General features: G+C 44.0%; 1 protein-coding gene across 1 annotated transcript; it reads right to left on the bottom strand.

Moving 5' to 3' along the window:
• Positions 1-10,286: 10,286 nt before the first annotated feature.
• LOC306791610 (transmembrane protein 74) lies at positions 10,287-11,272 on the bottom strand (the record flags this gene model as incomplete). Its single annotated transcript, XM_079288411.1, has 1 exon — positions 10,287-11,272. One exon carries the CDS (start codon positions 11,270-11,272, stop codon positions 10,445-10,447), a length of 828 nt encoding a protein of 275 aa, XP_079144537.1. The 3' UTR covers positions 10,287-10,444.
• Between the last annotated feature and the right edge of the window lie 8,583 nt (positions 11,273-19,855).

Here is a 19,855-nt window from a genome sequence, read left to right as displayed (position 1 = left end):
GAGGTAAAATTCTTCCATAACAAATTTGGCGAACCCCAGATGGGACAGTCTTGCCGGCCTCGCTGTGTGTGCTGACGGCGGCGGTAGTCAAGCAGACAATCCTGGGCCCACAATATCGGTCGGCAGAGCCGTTTCATGAAATCTGTGAGTTAGCTATTAGGATCTTAGGGGAATCTCTGCTTGGCTAAGCGCTGCTAACGGCTAACGCTACGTTGCCGGTGGGTACGTTCCAACGAGGGAGGCCATGTCCACTGAGGTAAGTACGATTTGCTGTCTGAAGTATGATGAACTTAAGGGATTAGTCAAGAGTATAAGGATCCTAAGAATTAATTAAAGACGGACAGCGCTGTGTAAGTAAGTAAATCACCACATTGGAATCAAGCAAGCTGTGGTACGGGCGATACTGCTTTGCTCATGCTGGGAGCCTCCTTCGGCCCAACATAAGTATTGTTAGGCCTGCAGATAGCTAGTTTAAAGCAGGTATGTGACTTGGCGGACTGAAATATCTTGGCATTCCGACTTAGGGGTGCGAGCCTTTGTTGTGTGGCCCAAGAATCTTCGGGCTTTGAGCATACGCTGCTTAGTGAGCTAGGCTAGCGGGAGTTAGCTTCTGAGGCCGCAGGCTTCAGGAAAGACACACTCGCTTGTTTTGGCTGTGAATGTATAATTAGTGGGTCGTGTGGGTGATTCAGAGACGTAGAATAAGGGCTTTGGTGAAACTAGACAGACTGGGTGAGTGGTTGTGGCGCTGGCAGTGAGTAACTCGCGTTTCATATACGTAACAGTGAGCTCAGGTCCGGCGGAGCTAAAGCCCGTTAACCGGAGGTTTAAGGGTTAATAATAACAATAATACGTGTGACTAGTCTGTGTTTTAGCAGCGTGGAAATACGTTTAAAATGATGACTAAATAAGTCCAATAATACGTGTGACTAGTCTGTGTTTTAGCAGCGTGGAAATACGTTTAAAATGATTGATATTGCATGACCGCGCTGTGGGGAGCTAACGCTAGCTACGTGTAGCTCCGGCGTTGCGGTACGATGTATGTAAAATAAGTGCTTATAAAATAAAATAACGGCTGGATTGAGAGAGGAGACAGAAGGCGTATGAGTGGAATTAAAGTGTGGGATTTTGGTGATACTTGTGTGTGCGTACGCTTTATCAGAAGCTCCGTTTTTTCGTTAGCATTGCGGATAGCATATCTGTAAAAAAGCCGGTTTCATGACAACTTCCGGTTTGGCGCAGAACAACTTCCGGTTCGGCGCAGACGGCAAGGCAAGTTTATTTGTATAGCACAGCTCAAAGTGCTTCACATAAAACCATTAAAAGCATCAAAACATAAGGCAAAAGAAAAGGAGATTTAAAAACAATTAAACAGAAGAAGGAGTAACTGCTAGTTAATGATAATAATAATATTAAACCTAGTGTTTTGAATCTGTCATTACATTAGTACTAAAAGAGACTGACATCTGGTGACTTAGAGAGACAATCACAGCATAGTTTTATGCCACCCAGTGGCTTCCTAGATAAATTACACAAAACAGTCTTAGAAATTCATTGTCTATGACCTTTGTGCTTACATCCTGACTTTAGTTTTAATTAAGCAGTATAACTTTAGTTGTTGACTTTGGTTTTAATTCAGCATTTTAACAAAGATTAATGGTTTCAGTTGTTCTTCAATTCTTGAACTTAATTGTGATTCATTCTTGTGCAGACCAGAGTGTAAGTGCAGTTCAACAGTTTGACTTGCCTTGGTATTTCTGATTGAATATCTTGAACACAGTTATTGATTTTAAAGTTGAATTTAATATTTAATTGATTAATTATTCATTGTTTTTTAATTTCATTTTACTTCCAATTTTAAACCTTTCGAATTCTGATTTGGAACTGGATTGTGATTGTGATTCTGATTTAGATGTTGAGTTTGATTTCGGAATTCCAGCTTCAATTTTGGATTCGAGATTCCTTCACATATCCAGTATTGACTAATTTTGGTACATTTACTATTTTACATAGTTCCTAAGAATCAATTTTGACACGGACGGCGCAACATATTTGAGAGATCGTTGACCTCTCTTACACTACAGACGTATGCTAACATTTACTGCTGAACTTTTGGCAGTTCTGTGTTTGTTTCAGTCAAGGTGCGTGGTTGAGCGGATCCCAGTTTTGGAGTCAGCGGCCACACGCCATACAGCACAGAGGGTGAGTTGACTTTGATTCAGGTGATGACAAGCATGCACATTTAATACACACATTTGAATACTCCTAGGCTGCATAATGTTTACATTAAAGAAGCAGAGTAAGGAAGTAGGAGCACTGGTAAGAAGACTAAAATGTGAAGTAACAGAAGTAGAACGCATTAGAAAAGATTTGCAACAGCAGATAGAGGAAAGACGAGCAGAAAGTAAAGAAGACGAGGATATAAAGAGAATGCAGCGGCGACTGCTGAAACTGCAAGTAGCAGAGGTCGACAGAGAATTAAATAGAAAAGTTCAGGCCAAGAAACAGATGATAGCAGCAGAAGCCCAGCAGCAACAAAATCCAGCAGTACCAGCCCACACAGTGGTGTACTACCAACCTCCACCACATTATAGAGGCAGAGGACGTGCACGTGCATCCAACAGAGGCAGAGAATATGGAAGAGGCAGAGCTTACCAAGCAGGCGGATATGGCCAACCAGGAAACAGAGAAAACCCTGACAGGTTTGGTGAGTGCTACGTATGTGGGAGAGAAGGTCATTGGGTAAGAGATTGCCCACATAAAAGGAGAGGAAGACAGATCAGTGCAGCACCACAACATGCTCCGTTCCCACCACAACATCAGCAGCACCTACGACCAGGTCCAGCTGGACCTCCTCCCATGAGACATCAACAGATGCCCATGCTGTCACCAGGACCATGGGGAGGTTCAGGGTATAGCCAAGATACATAGATGGTTGCCATGTGATCCCTTACAGCAGAGATATCGAGGTGAAGGGGGAATATGGTAAGGTGTCAAACATTTATGGTAAGGTGTCAAACATTTTTTGTAGATCCACATTTAGAATCGTTTTCAGTAAAGGTGCTACTCACAAATTATGAGATTTAATAACGTCATGATAAACCACAACTAGACTTGCTAACTCTAGAAATTGAGAAATATACGGGAGCTCTAACTAACATGAGCCGAGTGTTGTTTTCTCAGGTGACAAACGCAGAAGCAGCAGCTGATGAAAGGAAGCAGGCTGATGTGTCACCAGGCAGTCTGGTGTGGATAAAAGTCCACAAACGCAAGTGGAGTGAACCAAGGTGGACCGGTCCATGGGAGGTAGTATTGGCAACTTGACACCACCTCACTCACTGTGCAGCAGCGAAGGTAACAAGTGTGACACTCGCAGAGACAGGAGTGAACATCAGACAGGATAATTTGAAGTTAAAGACACCTCAAAAGAGGGTTTAGACAGTACTGAAGATGACGTTTTCCCCACAGTTTAAGCGAGGGCGTCCATTAGGAGACTCTAGGGTCAGTGGGTTATGGAAGTCTCTAATTACTTTCTTCCTGATTTCAGTAGCTTCCCTCTTAGTATGTGGAATTAACCACAGACAGGAACCAGATCACATGCATGACTACATCAGGATTCGACATTTAGCCTCAGTAGCTAATCAAACCGATCTTAGACCACGTAGAGAGGCTTATCTGACGACACTCACCTATGAAAATGTAACTCTCACTCTTATGTTCAAAGAAGGTACAACATCAACGGTCCAGTTCGACTTCTGTGAAGTCGTTTCCGGTCCCAGGTATGAACACATCTACGGGTGGATGTCCAAAACCTTGTGCATCATAACTGACGAGTGTGGGCCTGCCACACATAAGTATGGGAAGCTGTTATCATATTATGCCTGTGATGTGTACAAAGGGGGTGGGTAGATGTAATCCTTAAGACTTACCTAAATTGACTGACTGAGGACTTTACGTAATACAGGGAAAGGCTACTGATAGTCCTGCCCCACAAGGGCTCATTAGGATTATTGTTAAGCCTGTAAAAAGACCAGGTTCGACATACGACTGACGCAGAGAATGAGGTAAGGGGTGGAAACTGGAATGGCAGATGGGAATTTATGGTGGGTACAATATACGGCTTCAAGCCAGTAGTACAGATTGTATTGTGTGTTTAGGATCTAGACCCCTAGCAACACCAGTTCCTTCAAGATTCAGACTCCTAAGTCCTGAATTAGTTGTATTTTAACTCTGTTTACTGATGACACTTTGCCCCTCCAACACACTTGTCAGAGGCTGCACTGGCATTACCCACCTGTAGAATATAATACCCCACCTCTGTTCAAGGTTTCAGAGGGTCCATTTGATTGTATAGCCTCAGATACAGCTATGGGGCCCAATGTAGGCAGTATTATTGAAGCAAATTGTAGCAACAGTCACCTATATCTTGCCTGTCACTGATGCAACTTATGGAGAACTCATCTCTCCACGCCCACATGCTAACGGAAGATCCAAAAGAGATGCCGGCGGCCCGAAGGGGGCCTTTGATGACCAAGTGTACATAAGATGTCATAAGACTGCCAAGGGGGGTGTCTAATGACTTTCAAGCCAGAAATCAAATAGCAGCAGATTTAGAATCTGTTTTCTCTCAGAGGGTGATGATTAATAAAAATGTCGATTGGATCAACTACATTTACTATAACCAACAGCGTTTAGTAAACTTCACCAGTGACGCCATATCAGGACTGCATGCACAGCTGGCGAAGACTAGTTTAATGACCTTGCAGAACAGAATGGCATTAGAGATGATTTAGCAGAGAAAAGTGGCGTGTGCCAGATGTTTGGGTCTGCGTGCTGTACTTTCATTCCAAATAACACAGCTCCTGATGGATCGGTGACCAGGGCTCTGGAGGGACTGACAGCACTCAGCCAAGAGCTAGCAGACAACTCTGGTGTCACGAATCCGTTCACCGACTGGTTGGGAAGTATGCTTAGCCAGTGAAAACATACATTTTTGGCAATCGTAATTATTCTGTGTGCTGTCATCATAAGCCTCCGAGTTGTCTGTGGATGGGGGTTCCCGTGCATCCGTGGACCTCTACAGGGGTTTATTGTTTCACCGATGAGCCAGACACCAGTCCAGGGCAACCAATTATGTGTCGGGGATGAGGGAGAATTGGAGCTTCTGATGGCCACAGTCTAGATGAGGCCACCAGCGGTGCCATAGCGGAACTTCACAAGCGGTTCCTGACCATCCTCTCGGAGATCCTGAAGGACCTGATAAAGGCCCAGATGGACTTCTAACACATCCGGTGAGATATTGGAAATTTGGGAAATAGACTGATTGTTCTGGATGAGTAATTTGAGATTTTATTTTTAATTAATGGGTTATAATGGGATTTTAGGGTGTAAAGATTAAGAAATGTAATTTTGACAGGTGTAAAAGAACAGTCAAGGCTTCTCAGTATGTGTTCTCTAGCCTACAGGCTGTATCCTGATCCTGCCAGCCCCAAGACATGGAAGGCAGTGATTTTCAACGCAGTCGATCTTTTCCTTTGTTACGGATTCTATCTTTCCCTTTTTAAATTTTCCTTTTTGTCTTCCTTTTACGGACTCAATTTTTCCCTTTTTTACGGATTAAATTTTCCTTTTTCGTCTTCCTTCTACGGACTCAATTTTGAAACGAACTGAACAGAAATACTTGAAATGATATCTGTGTGCATGAATTGTTTGCCTCTGTTTAGATAGATAGGAAGCCTCTCCCTGGATTGAGTAGGGGGGAGGTCTCCAGGGACATTTGAAAAACTAACTACATTCGAGTAGCTAACTCACAGTGAACTGTGAGTTAGGGGGGAATTGTAAGAAATTTGAGTAAAAAACTGTAGTTAGTAGATATAATAAAAGTGTTTAATAATTCATAATTAATAATTCATAGTTAGTCATAATCATAAGGGTTTTGAGAATGCATAATTAAGATAAACATAAGCATGAAACTTCTGCCAAGTGCAGAAGTATAACTTTTATTTTGAAGGATTATTATAGAAGGGTTTAAAACGTAACTGACAGTCATTGAATGTGATGATGAACTCAGAGCCAGACAGTAGAATACACTCCTGGAGGATAGCCAATAGGAATCGAGATAAATGGAGAGGAGGTGTTATCGAACAGATGTGGGAGGTTTAATTTAAGCCTTTTTCCTCTCTCGTGTCATGGCTCTCGGAGGACGGACGTGTTTTTCACCTGAGAAGCTGAGTTGAGGTTTTTTGCAAATGGGGTTTTATTGTTTTAATATGTCATAGGAGTGTACACTCCAATGTATAACTGTAAATGTACTTACATCAGTGGAATTAAATTCCTTATAATTGTAAACCAGTTTGGGTAGCGTTATTATCGCAGCGTGTGAGCCGACGGCACAAAGCCGGCCACATGGCAGTCACATGTGCTCTGGCCTTCTCTCTTGTTGTGAGGTAAAATTCTTCCATAACAAAGACACGAGCTGCTCTCACTCTTCTCCTCCACACCAAAGCTTTTTTCTTCAGTTCCTCAATCAGCTTCAAACAGCGAGGCCTCACATGAACACAGCGCTATCGGCCCGTCAGACACACACTGTGTCCAGAGGTCTGTATTTGCGCTTTGAACTTAACGAGGCAAGAAAGAATCAGAATCTGATAATAGCTGTCGGATTGTTTGATTGCGTAGCCATGGAAACACCACTGAGCAGACAAACACAACACACAATCCTACCGATTGCGCGAGCTCTCCGCAACGTGTGTTTGGAGATTTACACCATTTCATCGAGTTTCACCACACAAGCTATTTCTTACCTAATTGTGAATAAATATTTACGCCTGCTAACTGGCAGGTGTGACTGATGCATACCCGAAACTACAACAGTGCATTCAGTGGAGTGCAGATCTCCGCCAGGTGTGTCTGCAACGACCACTTCTGGAATGTTTGATTGATTGAATACGAACCACACTGCGCAGTGTCTCACGCAACAGATCAACACATCATGTGAATGTGTGGGGTCGCCTCCACCGGCTCTGTGCAGCTCAACTGCAGTTAAGTTCCGTTAGCTGTGTTAGACTCACATAAATACAAAATAAAGTCTGTTGGTATATAACCTCTTTAAATCAAAGAGAGAAAGGGAACACGGTTTGACAAATCTGATTGGACACTTGATCAAAATGCTGTTTAATATTAATGTATGGCCCATGATACACCACCTCAAATGTTTGATACTGACATTAACCTCAGATACCACTCATTCTAGAATAACTCTGAGACGCTCATACTTCTGTACGCTGGTATAAATAACAATTTTTATAACAGATTTGCTGGTAAGTTTAATATGTATTGTTCTTCTACTCGTCAAACTGTTCTTATTATGTTCTTGTTATGTCAGCCATAGCTCAGTGACTTCCTGCTCACACTGTTTCCAGGCAACAGAATACACATAATTAAAGTCTTTACTCACGAAGACATTTGTTGCTTGTTTACTTTTAATGGTGCAACCGATTTGGTGAATCACTAGTTTGAAATAGTGGGAATGCTGAGAACTTAGAAGTGAGTTGACACATAAATGTGTTGATGGATTTATGAATAGGTGGTGCAACAAAGCAGGTTTGCCAAGTTTTTTTATTTTTAAAGGAACAGTGTGTAGCATTTAGGAGGATCTATTGGCAGAAGTGGAATAAAGTAAGTTATGTTTTCTGTTGTGTAAAATCATCTGAAAGCAAGAGTCGTGTTTTTGTTACCTTAGAATGAGCCGTTTATATCTACATACGGGGCGGGTCCTCTTCACGAAGCAGGCAGCCATGTTTCTACAGTAGCCCAGAACGGACAAACCAAACACTTAGTAGGTTGCAATCTGCAACCTCGCCACTAGATGACGCCAAATCCAACACATTGCTACACCTTTACGTTTTAAACTATTAAAATGTTATAACTTTGGAGGGGTTTTTTTCATTTGAACCTTGTTTGTTGCTTATTGATCACAAATATGAAATAATTTCAATTTGAAAACACAAGTTTTTTGGTTAAGATTAAAAGTTCTTCTTGAACTTTGAAATAGTAGTTGACAAAAAAAATCCCAGCACAGTAAAGTGAGATGAAATGGACTTTACTCCAATACCACTAAATGGTGTTGAGCTGTATCTCCTAGGATTTGCGATTTTCAGGTGCCTTAATGGAGAAAATAGACCTTAAAGCTGCTCATGTTGTTAAAAGGTCATTATTTTATTTCCAGGACCATTGTGTTGGCTCTAATTCCCATAAACAGACAATATGATGTCAAAAGTAGACATTTACAGCATGGTTAAAGACAAATCTCCAATTAGCTCCTCAGCAGTAAATGTCAAGAGTCGCGATGTCAAGAGTTGCGATGTCAATCGCGTAACATTTTCTCTTTTAGACTGAATCATTTTTGATTGAATAAGAGTTGGGAGGACTGGTATATCCCCACAGACTATAGCCCCAATAGACCTGAGTGCCTTGCAGGTTGTGTTTTGAGTTAGAGGGCTGACTGTCATGTTGGTCACTCCTCCTGCTCTTGATGCTAAATCATGCTCTCCAATCCCACACACTTAATGCAACAGGCCGATCTCTCCGATGACTGTCGGAAAAAAGCCAATCTGGCAGATGTGCGACATCGCCAACTGAAGCGGATGAGTCAGGTTGAGGAGAGGTGGGATATTATCAACACTTCGGCATGAAATAACACCATGAGTAGACCGGACACCCGCGATATCAACTGTTATTCCATGACATCTAAACGAGGACCGGTTAGCAATCGCAATCAACTGAATGTTTAATCAGCCAGGTCAGCCGATTTCCGCCTATTTAATTACAGTAATGAGGCGGGAGTGAGCGACGTCGTGTGGAGGATAATGTGATCCTGCTGGCCATGAGCACTTCCAATTACAGAGGTTGCACGGCAGAGATCTCTGCACACCGTGAGCAATGGGGGATACGATTGTTCGTTCACAGCGTCTTCTGTCAGAGCCGGCAACCCATTACTTCCTACCTCTTACTTCCTACTTCCTTCCTTTCGATGCAATGTTCGCTCCAGTACTGCAGCTAAGCCAGCTTGATTGAGGCAGTTGTTTCAAATGCTCTGGGATTCTTTTTTTTCCCTGATTCACAGGCCTCCCACGAGCAATTAAGTACAACACCAATTACCAGGAGAGCTTTACCCCCCAGGGGCTTGTTGATTCTCTCTCCGTCTCCCTCTGCGTATGCATTTGAACATCTGCAATCACAACCCCCCCGAGTATATCCGGCGTGAGCTGAGCTTCCCCGACATCGGTGCTCAACCACAAAAATCCAATTACACCTCCCGTGGTATCACTATTTGCGTTTCAACAAGCAAAGACGAGCATCGCTCTTCAGCACGTCACAATCACATTACACAGAAATTCTTTGGCGCTCGACGCGGAGCATTCATGCAATTGTTGTTTTTCCTGTTTGTTTCTGACTCCTGGTTCAGGTTTGTGTTGCCCTTGCAGCTGCACACAGGCCTCCCATCACACGAGTCAGCGCGTGCACGTGGATCCGCTGAAACAGGCAGCGTCATCAGAAGCAGCAGTATAGACCAATCGGCGGGTCAGAGATCATCGTAAGGCAAACCACCATCCAGCAATGTAAAGAAAATATACATCTCAGGGGAGCGCATTTCATGATGTACCTTTCAAAATAAATCAATACATTGCACAGCCTTTGCATTGCAAAGTCTTAATACAATACTGACATGCACTAAAATAGTTGGTGGCTGTAATTGCTCCTCCTGTCCATGCTGGCAGTGAAGGAGGTTATTCCAATGTTAGTGATGGAGAAAAGAATCCACGGCCCTCTTTCTGTAATAATAGGTTAATATGAGGCTTTGGTAGGTCAAATCAAACCGGTATCTTCCAAATAGTCCTTTTTTGCACAAAACAACACCTGAACTCTGTTCTACTGTTACATCACATGCACACCAATAGATACCGCCGTGATAACTTTCCAGAGTTGTGTAAGCCCGTCTGGTGTTTTGGCATCTTCAACCTTTGGATCTGTTTCCTGGACTACCTGGATTGTATTTCTCTGTCTCACCAGAGGCAACATGCCCCCACCAACGAGGCCCCTTGTGTTGTTTTACTACAGGCATGCTTCTGGTCTGAACCGACTGATCAAACTTGTCAACCCTCACATTAGCTTCAGCTGAGCTTTACAAATGCATTTGGATTCAAAAAGAGGACTCTCACAAAGTCTGTCAGTGTACACATGTGAGTATTGTAATACGGCAGACTTGAACGAAATGTGAACACATCTTAAAAATAAAAAAAGTCCATACATCATCTAAAATCAGTTCAGCTGTTAGAAATAAAAATAGGCATTAAACCACCACAACATCCCAGATTATAGGACAGCATTAGCAGGATTTCCTCGACACTTCTCGGGGTCTTGTCCGCTTGTCCTGTCCATTAATTCAGCTGAGCACTTCTAAATCCTCATCAGCCGCTGACACATGTGAGCAGGATCCCCGAGTCGGGCTGGAGCCTGCTCTCAAATTGATCGACCCGTACAACTGCGCTGCGTGTTTGGAATAAGCGAAAGCCTTCCTCCTCATCATCTCTCCTTTCCACATGGAGATCATGAGCAGGGTGGAGAGCAGCACGCCCCCGAGGGTGAGCAGGCACAGTCCCGCGATGACGCACCGGTCCAGATGGGCCCCCACCGCGGCTTTCTCCCGCTCCAGCTGCTCCATCTCCCGGGCGGACACGCTGTCCGGGTCCACCCGGACGTCCCTGGGGACCACGTAGGATATGGCGACCAAAGAGATGCCAGTCACCAGGCACGTCACGGCGATGATGAAGCCGTAATCCACGGACTTCCCCGAGGCGTCGGAGGAGAGGTCGTCGTCGGACAGCAAGTACAGTTCCGGGATGTCCTCCTCCTCCTCTTCCTCCTCCTCCTCCCCCTCGCACAGTTGAGTTGAAGAGCTCTGACTCAGTCTGCATGTTAGTGGACTTGTCCCTATCAGCTGGACATCATCATCATCTTCATCGCCACCTTGGTGTTTGCAGGTGAAAGATGTTTCCGTTTCCTCCTCCGGCCGCGCGGCTCTCCGGGTCTTTGTCCGTGGTGCTGAACCCTCTCCTCCACCGGGATGAAGCGACTTCCCGCAGCCGATCTGGCTAACACTTTGCTTATTTACAACCAGGGAGGCGTCCGTCGGATCGGGTTGAGCAAAGTAAAACAGCTCGAGATCAGCCATTTGAGCATGGGGCTGGGTTTCCCGTTTTGCCAAGCCCATGCGTCCGCCGCTGTCACTAAAACACGCAAAAAAAGAGAGTAAAAAAAAGATGTGTAAACTACCTGAAATGTCTTTAATTTTTTTCGCATGCCTTGTCGCTGCAAGTCACTTTAAATCTGCGCTTTAATTAAGTATTTGCGCAAGCAAAACCTGCACGCATCTTTCTGGGTGCACCGCAAGCGTTTCAAAGTACAGCTAAGCAAGTCTTACATGAATTCCCATGACAATATATGAAGCCATCTTACACTTTGCCTTTCCGAGCTCTTGAATCGCTACTCCAGAACACTTAGCGACGCGCAAATGATTCATCCCTTCCACCTAATGTGTCTCAAAAAGCGGTTATTAAGCAGCAACAAACAAACAAAGATGCGGTTTTCCGAGTACCTCTCTCCCGGTCTGTGGTCGCTCGCATCCTGCTTCTGCTCCCTGGTCAATTAGAGGCAAAGGTTTGGCAGACCCCTCCCACGGACTGGGCTCCGGCAGACCGCCTTATAATGCCTATTACCGAGACAACTTCCCCGGCACATGCACACCAACCAAGGCACTACAAATGGGTTATGAGCAGTAACGAATGCTTTTTAATTAATAGAAAATAAATGCTTTATAGATCAGCTGTACGAGCAACTTCTGGGTTGCCAGGTTGTGAGAAATGCTTCTTGCTGGGGAGTAATTTCATGCTTTTCTCACTTTCTAATAAACAGCAAGACTGCAGTTAAATGCAAATTAAGGGAAATAAACCATAAATTCTGCAGCTACGGATCACCAGTTTCTCACTTTCTTTAATATGCAATGAGCCTATGAGACAACAATCTACAGCCATAGAAGCTACGGGGCTGTAGAGGCACCCCAGTGCTTTGAGCTAAATGCTAAAGTAAACATGCTAACATGCTCACAATGACAATGCAACAAGTGCAATGTTTACCACAATCACCATCTTAATTTAACATGCATTTTTATAATACATTGTCTCGTCTGCAGTTGGAAATGTCAATAAATAGTTAATAAATTCATTTAGGTCCAAATGCCCTGCAGCTCCTCTCCAGAAGGTCAGAGGTCAAAGGTCCAGAGGAGGGGACTACCTAATGAATCAATTGTTCTGCCGAAGGACGAAAAACTCTAATTGGAAAGATTTTTCACAATCTGACAACCAAAAGTTGTTCCTAATAATGGCAGATATCTGATTTTTGAAGTATCGGTCAATATTGCATTCACCACTAATCAAGTCATTTGTTACTAACCCTTCAGGGGTTTGAAAAGCGATAGCAAAATGGCTGTATGAGTAGCTATTGTTCGACACGACAAAGCAGGAAGTAGCTTATTTTTCCGAGATAGCAGTGATAGGATTTAAAGTGTCATTGATTGCTGAAGAGAAAGTGTCTTTTGAGGCATGCCCTGTTTTTAGCGAGGTCAAAGGTCAGCAGGAGCCCTGCAGCTGAGGCAACAAGTCTCAACCACAGCTTTAGACAGAATTTAAGAAACACGGAAGTCACTGGTCCAAGTCCCCCTCAATGCTCCCACCCTTACCCATGACCTTCTATTTTTCAAGTCACTTGGATTTAGATGGTTAAATATAAGCTGTAAATACAGTCTCAAATTCCAAGAGAACAGAGGCTGTATGAGAAGTGAACGTAGTCAGCGTGACGTCACCCATTGGTTTGTGCACTGACGGTTTTGAATCCTGGAGTTCGGCCTTTTGGCCGGGGCCAATTCTTTTTTTTTTGCAACCAAAAGTGACTGGAAAGGGTGGAGCTTGAGACCATAAACTCATGTTTACAATGTTTACTCAGGTAATAAATCAAGTGAGAAGTAGAGTCATTTTTGCATAGACTTCTATACAACCAGAGGAGTCGCCCCCTGGTGGACATTAGAGAGAAAGCAAGTTAAAGACACTTTGGCATCGGCCTCACTTTTAAACCCTGAGGTTGTTGCCTTGGTGAGAAACACTGAATCTGTCTTTTTTCTCACGTTTGCAAATATGAATTGAAAATATGCTTTTTCAGAATCCTGAGAGCATGAAATAACACCACTCTCATGGCTCTGCAGTAATTACATTTTTGTTCCCAAGATGGAAAACTCATGACCCGACTTACTCTACCTCTGATTGGCTAGTACTGTTGCCTTCGTTGGTTGGTTAGGTTTAGCCACGAGGACTAAGATTGGTTAAGATTAGGGTAAAAATATCAGGGTAAGCCAATCAGAGGCAGAGTAGGGCGGATCATGCCTTTGCCATACTAGGAAAATAAATATTGCCTGCAGTAAATATGACACTGGAAACACGGGTTTCCAGTGTTCCAGATTTATCCAGATTTATTTCAGATTTACGCAGATTCATGCTGATTTATTCCAGATTTATGCTAAGCTAAGCTAACCAACTGCGAATAAAAGTAATTTCCAAAATGTTGAGCTAGTCCTTTAAATATAGTGGGAGTAAAATACAAGAGTCACTCCGCTACCAGTTTGCTAACACCCCCCCCCCCCCCCCCCCCCAATTTCCCAGAAAAGGGAACTACAGATGACATAATCTCAGTGTCCTCAATGGTAGCTGTGTGCTCTCAACAGCAGTTGAAGAACAGTCTCATTAATCACTGGAGCCGCCCTCCTTTATGGGAACACACTCAACCTCCTTATCGGTATCATACGCAATATCATTGCGACAACGAAACTGATCTGAGTCCAGAAAAGGGGATTCTCCTCCTTTGAAAACGAGCGTTCGCTTTCCAGACTGGCCCATTTTCCGAGGAGCGCCGTGCAGCTGGAAGAAAACTCTACTTTGATCGTCAATCAAAACCATGTCAAATCCCATACAGTCAGCGCTGAGTGAAAAGCTCATAAATCCAAACTGGCAGCTTTTCAGGAACGAACAAACACATCAGCTTCCCCGACAACGTCACCGTGTATTTAAAAGTTGAACAGAGGGGTATAAACATCAAAGACTGTCATTTTCTGACCCATAAGAGGAGAATTTCATCCCTCTACTGAATTTGAAAGATTGAAATGAGGGAAAATTTGGCGTTGCAAGGTTTTTGAATGACAGCCACAATCTGCAGGAATGGGCAGATTCCACTTCCTGAGCCCCTCATGGAAATCCTCCAGCTCCATCCTTCTATTGGTGACCGACTACATAGTTGATTCATCGAGAACTATTTTTTTATGAAAGGGTGTTAACCGAGTTTGCAAAGCACCAACAGACCACACAGTTCTCTGCATTAAATTATTAAACATTCAAAAGTGAAATCTCTTCCGGTCATTGTGAAGGCCCGTGAATCAACATGCCGCATCAGCAATGGGCCTTGCGCTCACCTCACATTCGCAAACACCACAATTTTTAAGAGCTTTTCATATTTTCAGATCAAACCTCGATCCCCATGAGTACAGCTCGAGCAAGCAATTAAAAAATTAATTCTAAGAATTGGAAAAAAGGCATCTCTTGTAGGGAAAATACACTACAGCATATGTTCAAAATATGTGGATGTCCCAGTCTATATCCTTTGTGTACTTATGGTCCTGGCCTGTTTTCCTGATTTTGGTCCAGGCCCCTTCAATCCAGTATAAAAGGTTAAAAAGTATAAAAGCTAAAGTATGTGTCAACATTTTAAACAAAGTATTCTGCTACAGCAGCATGCCATGGTGCATTGAACAGGGTGCCGTCTTATCCACGTACTTTTTGGCCAGCAGTGGTGTGTCACGCCTGTACTGTCACATTCAAACACACCGACAACACCGTCGCACCAGGTGAGAAGAGAAAACTGCACAAAGCTGTTGGCTGATATGACTTGTCTTCAGCTGGTTCATAGAGCATCCAGAGTTCCTCATCTCCCGACATATTTTTCCACATTCTTCACTTCAGAATCTGACACGGTCGTGCCGATGTGGGGCGAGAGCCAAGGTTTGTTACGCCACTCCAGGCATTATCTGACTGATGCAGTTAAAGTTGCTCTCTTTCTGTGCTGTGCACGCAGCCCCACAGTCTACAGTACTCAATGTTCACGGCACATCTGTCCTACGCCGCTGTGGTTGGTACAGTAGGTGCAGCACTTTAAGATACGGTGTTTGAAAAAGCACGACCGAGGCAAGCCTCCAGCAAGTATTGTACTTATATTCCGCATACAGAACGAGAAAAGTGCAGATATCCGCCAGGTCCTCTCCTCCCAAACAAAGAAGAGTTGAAATTATTATTTTCATATCGTGCCTTACTTCAGTGGATCATAAGATATCAGGTATGGAATTAATCTGCAGATGTTCATATGGATGATCATATACTGTAGATAGACGTCAGTTTTGGAGACACGAGAAAGACCAAAAAGTGTCCTGCGACAGATGAGGGAAGACTTCTGTTAAGCCGAGGCCACTGTCTGAATTGACTTTTGCTACCGGATCATTGGTTGATCACTTGAAGTGTTGAACAGCAGAGTAGGGAGGAATCAGCAGTCAGTGACGGTGTGAAACAGTCAATAAAATAGTTTTTTCAAAAATTGTGAATCCCCGCAACCACAAGAGATCCTCGAGCAGTCGGTCACTAACGAGCAAAAGGAGCAGCAGCTGATGGTCCAGTAGGATGTGAGATTAGCTGCGGACAGATAGACAGATCCGTGTTGCACACACGACCGAACACATGATCTCCACCACAGGCTCACGCCTGGCGGACACATGTAGTGCAACACCGATAGTGAACATGCTGATGATAATACACTGGAAGTGTTTCACATCATATGTCAGTGGGTTTTTGGTACAGAAATTCAATGTTGAGATTTTGGGATATCGTTTTCAATGTAATGCATTCATTTTGCAGGAAATGATGTTTGCATTTTGGGTTTTAACAACATTTGCCATGCTTTCACATAACACGGATAAACATTTGAAAATAAAAAGTATTCATTGACTTTGATATTCACAGTAATGTTTTACTTTTAGTCCCAGTCTTTAGCATTCATAAGTGGTATATAAATATTTAACAAATTGCTTCATAACACAACATAATATATGAGCAGCTACACGCCTTTATTAATGTATTTGTCAACAGTTCAACTTCTCCTCTGTGGAGGCTGGTGTATAAACCAATAATAAGGCTCAGGCCTCACCTCCAAACCTGGCCTTGATTTTGATCAACCACACACCTGTAAAGTTTCATGGTGTCACAGACAGAAATATAAACATCTAGCAAGGTACTAAAAAGCTCTTCTGTGGTAGTTCTGTCTCCCCCAGTCCACGTCTTGCCATGACGACACACAGACAGACTCAGAAGGTCAAAAGAACACCTGCCGAAGATATCGTCAAATAAAATAAGGAGAAGAGAAATACTTAATCGTACATCAACAAACCCTTCAAAGATGTTCTGCTTCCAACCACATTATATTATAGTGCTAAAAAGAATGTATTAAACGCTTGCATGCTGCTTCTAAATGCTAAACAAAAAGTGTTAACTAAGATTCTTTGTTAAAGCTCAATTCTCGAAATGCTGACTCACAGTATGAACACGACTGCAACATTAATGCCACCACAGTCTCTGCTGTCCTGTAGCGGCCTGTAATACATAACCATGACCGTGCCGTGTCAGAAAGACTCACACATATACTTCCATGATCACTACACACACACACACACACACACACACGCAGAGGGGAGCCTGGGGGGAGGGCCGCTGCCATCAGTCCAATGCTTAACATGGCACGTAACATGGTCCACATGCCAAACTGCAGCTGGAGGTTGAGGACTCCATTAGTCCAGTGTCTGACCAGAATTGTGAAGAAGAACATAAGCATATATGTACATATTTATATGCTGCGGCTGTGTGATTTTAAGAGAAACAGAGTGGGAATAAAGCCCCCTCTGCACCTGCAGAAACTGCCATCAGTGCCTTTGAGCAAGGCAGCAAAGGGTCACTAAGCTGTAGCCTCTCTGAAGGCTGACAGTTCAGTGTTTTGGGAACCTAATCTCCCTCTGCAAACGCACCCGCCAGGCAGTAAACAGAAAAGAATGGGGGGGGGGGGGGGGGGGGGATTCATCTGTCTAACTATGACCTGAAGTGCAGTGCTGCGGGAAATAAAAGCTATTGCCCCTGGGAGATGAGCGTGTGCAAATACTCTGCCCCGTCTCCGGTCTGAAGGAAAACCACCAGACTGTTCTCGTGAGACGCCGCCGCTCCGTTGTTTATGATCTAAACTGATTTGTCATTTCCTCCAGAGATGCTCCCGACCAGCAAGGCCCGTTTTATTTACGCCGTCGAGGCGAAGTGTGGCATTTTACACTGATGGATCCGCTGCGAAGCCCGAGCACAAGTGAAGCTAAGAATAGCTGATGGGAAGCCAGCAGCGTCTGCAGCGTCTACAGCGTCTGCAGCGTCTGCAGCGTCTGCAGCGTCTGCAGCGTCTGCAGCGTCTGCAGCGTCTGCAGCGTCTGCAGCGCCTGCAGCGTCTGCAGCGTCTGCAGCGTCTGCAGCGTCAGCAGCGCCTACAGCGTCTGCAGCGTCTGCAGCGTCTGCAGCGTCAGCAGCGCCTACAGCGTCTGCAGCGTCTGCAGCGTCTGCAGCGTCTGCAGCGACTGCAGCGTCTGCAGCGTCTGCAGCGTCTGCAGCGTCAGCAGCGCCTACAGCGTCTGCAGCGTCTGCAGCGTCTGCAGCGTCTGCAGCGTCTGCAGCGGCGGAGGAGGCGAAAGACGCAGGTCCACGGTTAGACTAGGACACCGCCGCCAAGCAGGAGAACAGGGGAGACAAGAGTCAGACGGCCTTTCAGCAGGGTAGGGGGGGGGCGTCTTTGAGTGGACGGAGTGGTCATAAAAACACACACATGCGCGCGCACAAACAGGTCGCGTGGTCACTAGAGCTGAGTCAAGCTGCAACGCAAAGCTGAGCTGACTCGTTGTGTTTCTCTCTGTGGCATCACTCAGCGCAACCTAAAGGGTATTTTGGACGAGGTTCAAACAGGTAAATCATGCAACATCGCGCAAACATTTGCCCCGGTAAACGCCCCACCTGCCGCTGGTATCGAGGACAAATGTCTCCATATGTGCTCAAACACAAATGAGTCCACCCATCAATTGTTGGACACGTTCCCGATTTAAACTCTGGGTTCATAACCAAACTTTCTGCTGTTGTTCGTTCAAAATCTGTCGAGGGACAGATTTTATTTCAGCTTGCACAGGAGAAACCGGGCCAACTGTGTGTGTGTGTGTGTGTGTGTGTGTGTGTGTGTGTGTGTGTGTGTGTGTGTGTGTGTGTGTTTTGCACCAGATTGTCTTAACAGTTGCTGAATCATATTTCAGAGAAGTTTTATTATTTGCTCGCAGTTTTGTATAAATTGGACAAAAGATCCCATTTGAGAGGCGGGACTGTTGCTTAGCAGCTTATGATGAGTGATGATGAGTGTCCACGTCAGATGATGTAAAGAAAACGGGTTGTTTCAGGAATGGTACTTGTTATTTCTTTAACGTTGGCTGTGACTTGTGAATAAGCTGTTATGTAAATTAATAACTTTAAGTGGTCAGGTTATGAGACCAGATTTAAGGATGAAATGGGCAACTTTCCACATACAGAAGGTGTAGTGGCGGCTGGTGGAAAGTTTTCTTGATAGGGCTGCCACAGCCAATCAATTTCAGCAAACATATGATTGCAAAAACAATTAAGGTATCAAACACGCATTACTACTTTATGTTGAACCTTTATTCCAACACGAAAAAAAGCAGTACATAATATAATATATATATAATATAATAATACTCACTATAATATAAAACACATATATATATCTATCTATATATATATATTTTATAACTACATATCCATTTCTCAGACAGGTGCTTCATGTCCCTCACTCTCACTGTCCATGCTGGATCTGTCCCCGTTGTTTTAAAAAGCTAAATAAGTTATTAGCATGACTGCATAGCCAACCCATTCCGGCTAAGAAGCTTCGCATGTACTGCTTCCCTTTCCCGCTAGCTAGTCCTGTTCGTGTAACCTCTTTTCTCTCTCTTGCAAAGTGTGAAGAGTGCCCAACACAACACAAGACCCTCACTGTGCTTCACCTTCCCAAAACAACACAGCAACCACAGGAACAAGTATGTCAGCTGATTGGTCTTTTGGCAGCTCTTCAAACTTTACTTTATGGACCACTTGAGCATTTCAGGGAGAAAACTGGAGAACATCCAGGTCAAGAGACAATCTCACTACAAGGTCCATTTAGTAGCTTTTCATGTCACATTAAGATATTGATGGAATTGTTCAATCCCAAACATCAGAATGTTTAAACTTGTAAATTACAACCTTTAAATTTAGTACAATTGCCTTGTAAGTGTTAGAGAAGAATACGATATTTACAGACACTTAAGGTCCGCCAGACATTTGAATCCAGTGACAACAGCAACATTTTGGCATCGCTCTCACATCTCTGCGCGATGGCGCCTCAGCCTGGCCGTGGCTGAATGCTGCAGACAACTATTCTCTCTCTGGCCAACTTTCTTTCTCTATCTTTCTTTCTTCCTTCTCTTTCTTTTTTTGAAATTGAAATGTAAATAAAATCTGAACTTCTCATGTTGTCCCACGAGCAAAACCCACATTGGTTATGTTTTCATTGAGCACACATAATTAGATTC

This window comes from Melanostigma gelatinosum (genome assembly GCF_949748355.1).
Source record: "Melanostigma gelatinosum genome assembly, chromosome: 17".
NCBI classification, from domain to species: domain Eukaryota; kingdom Metazoa; phylum Chordata; class Actinopteri; order Perciformes; family Zoarcidae; genus Melanostigma; species Melanostigma gelatinosum.
The sequence above is the reverse complement of the archived record's forward strand: the minus strand, read 5'-3'. Positions and strand labels throughout refer to the sequence as shown.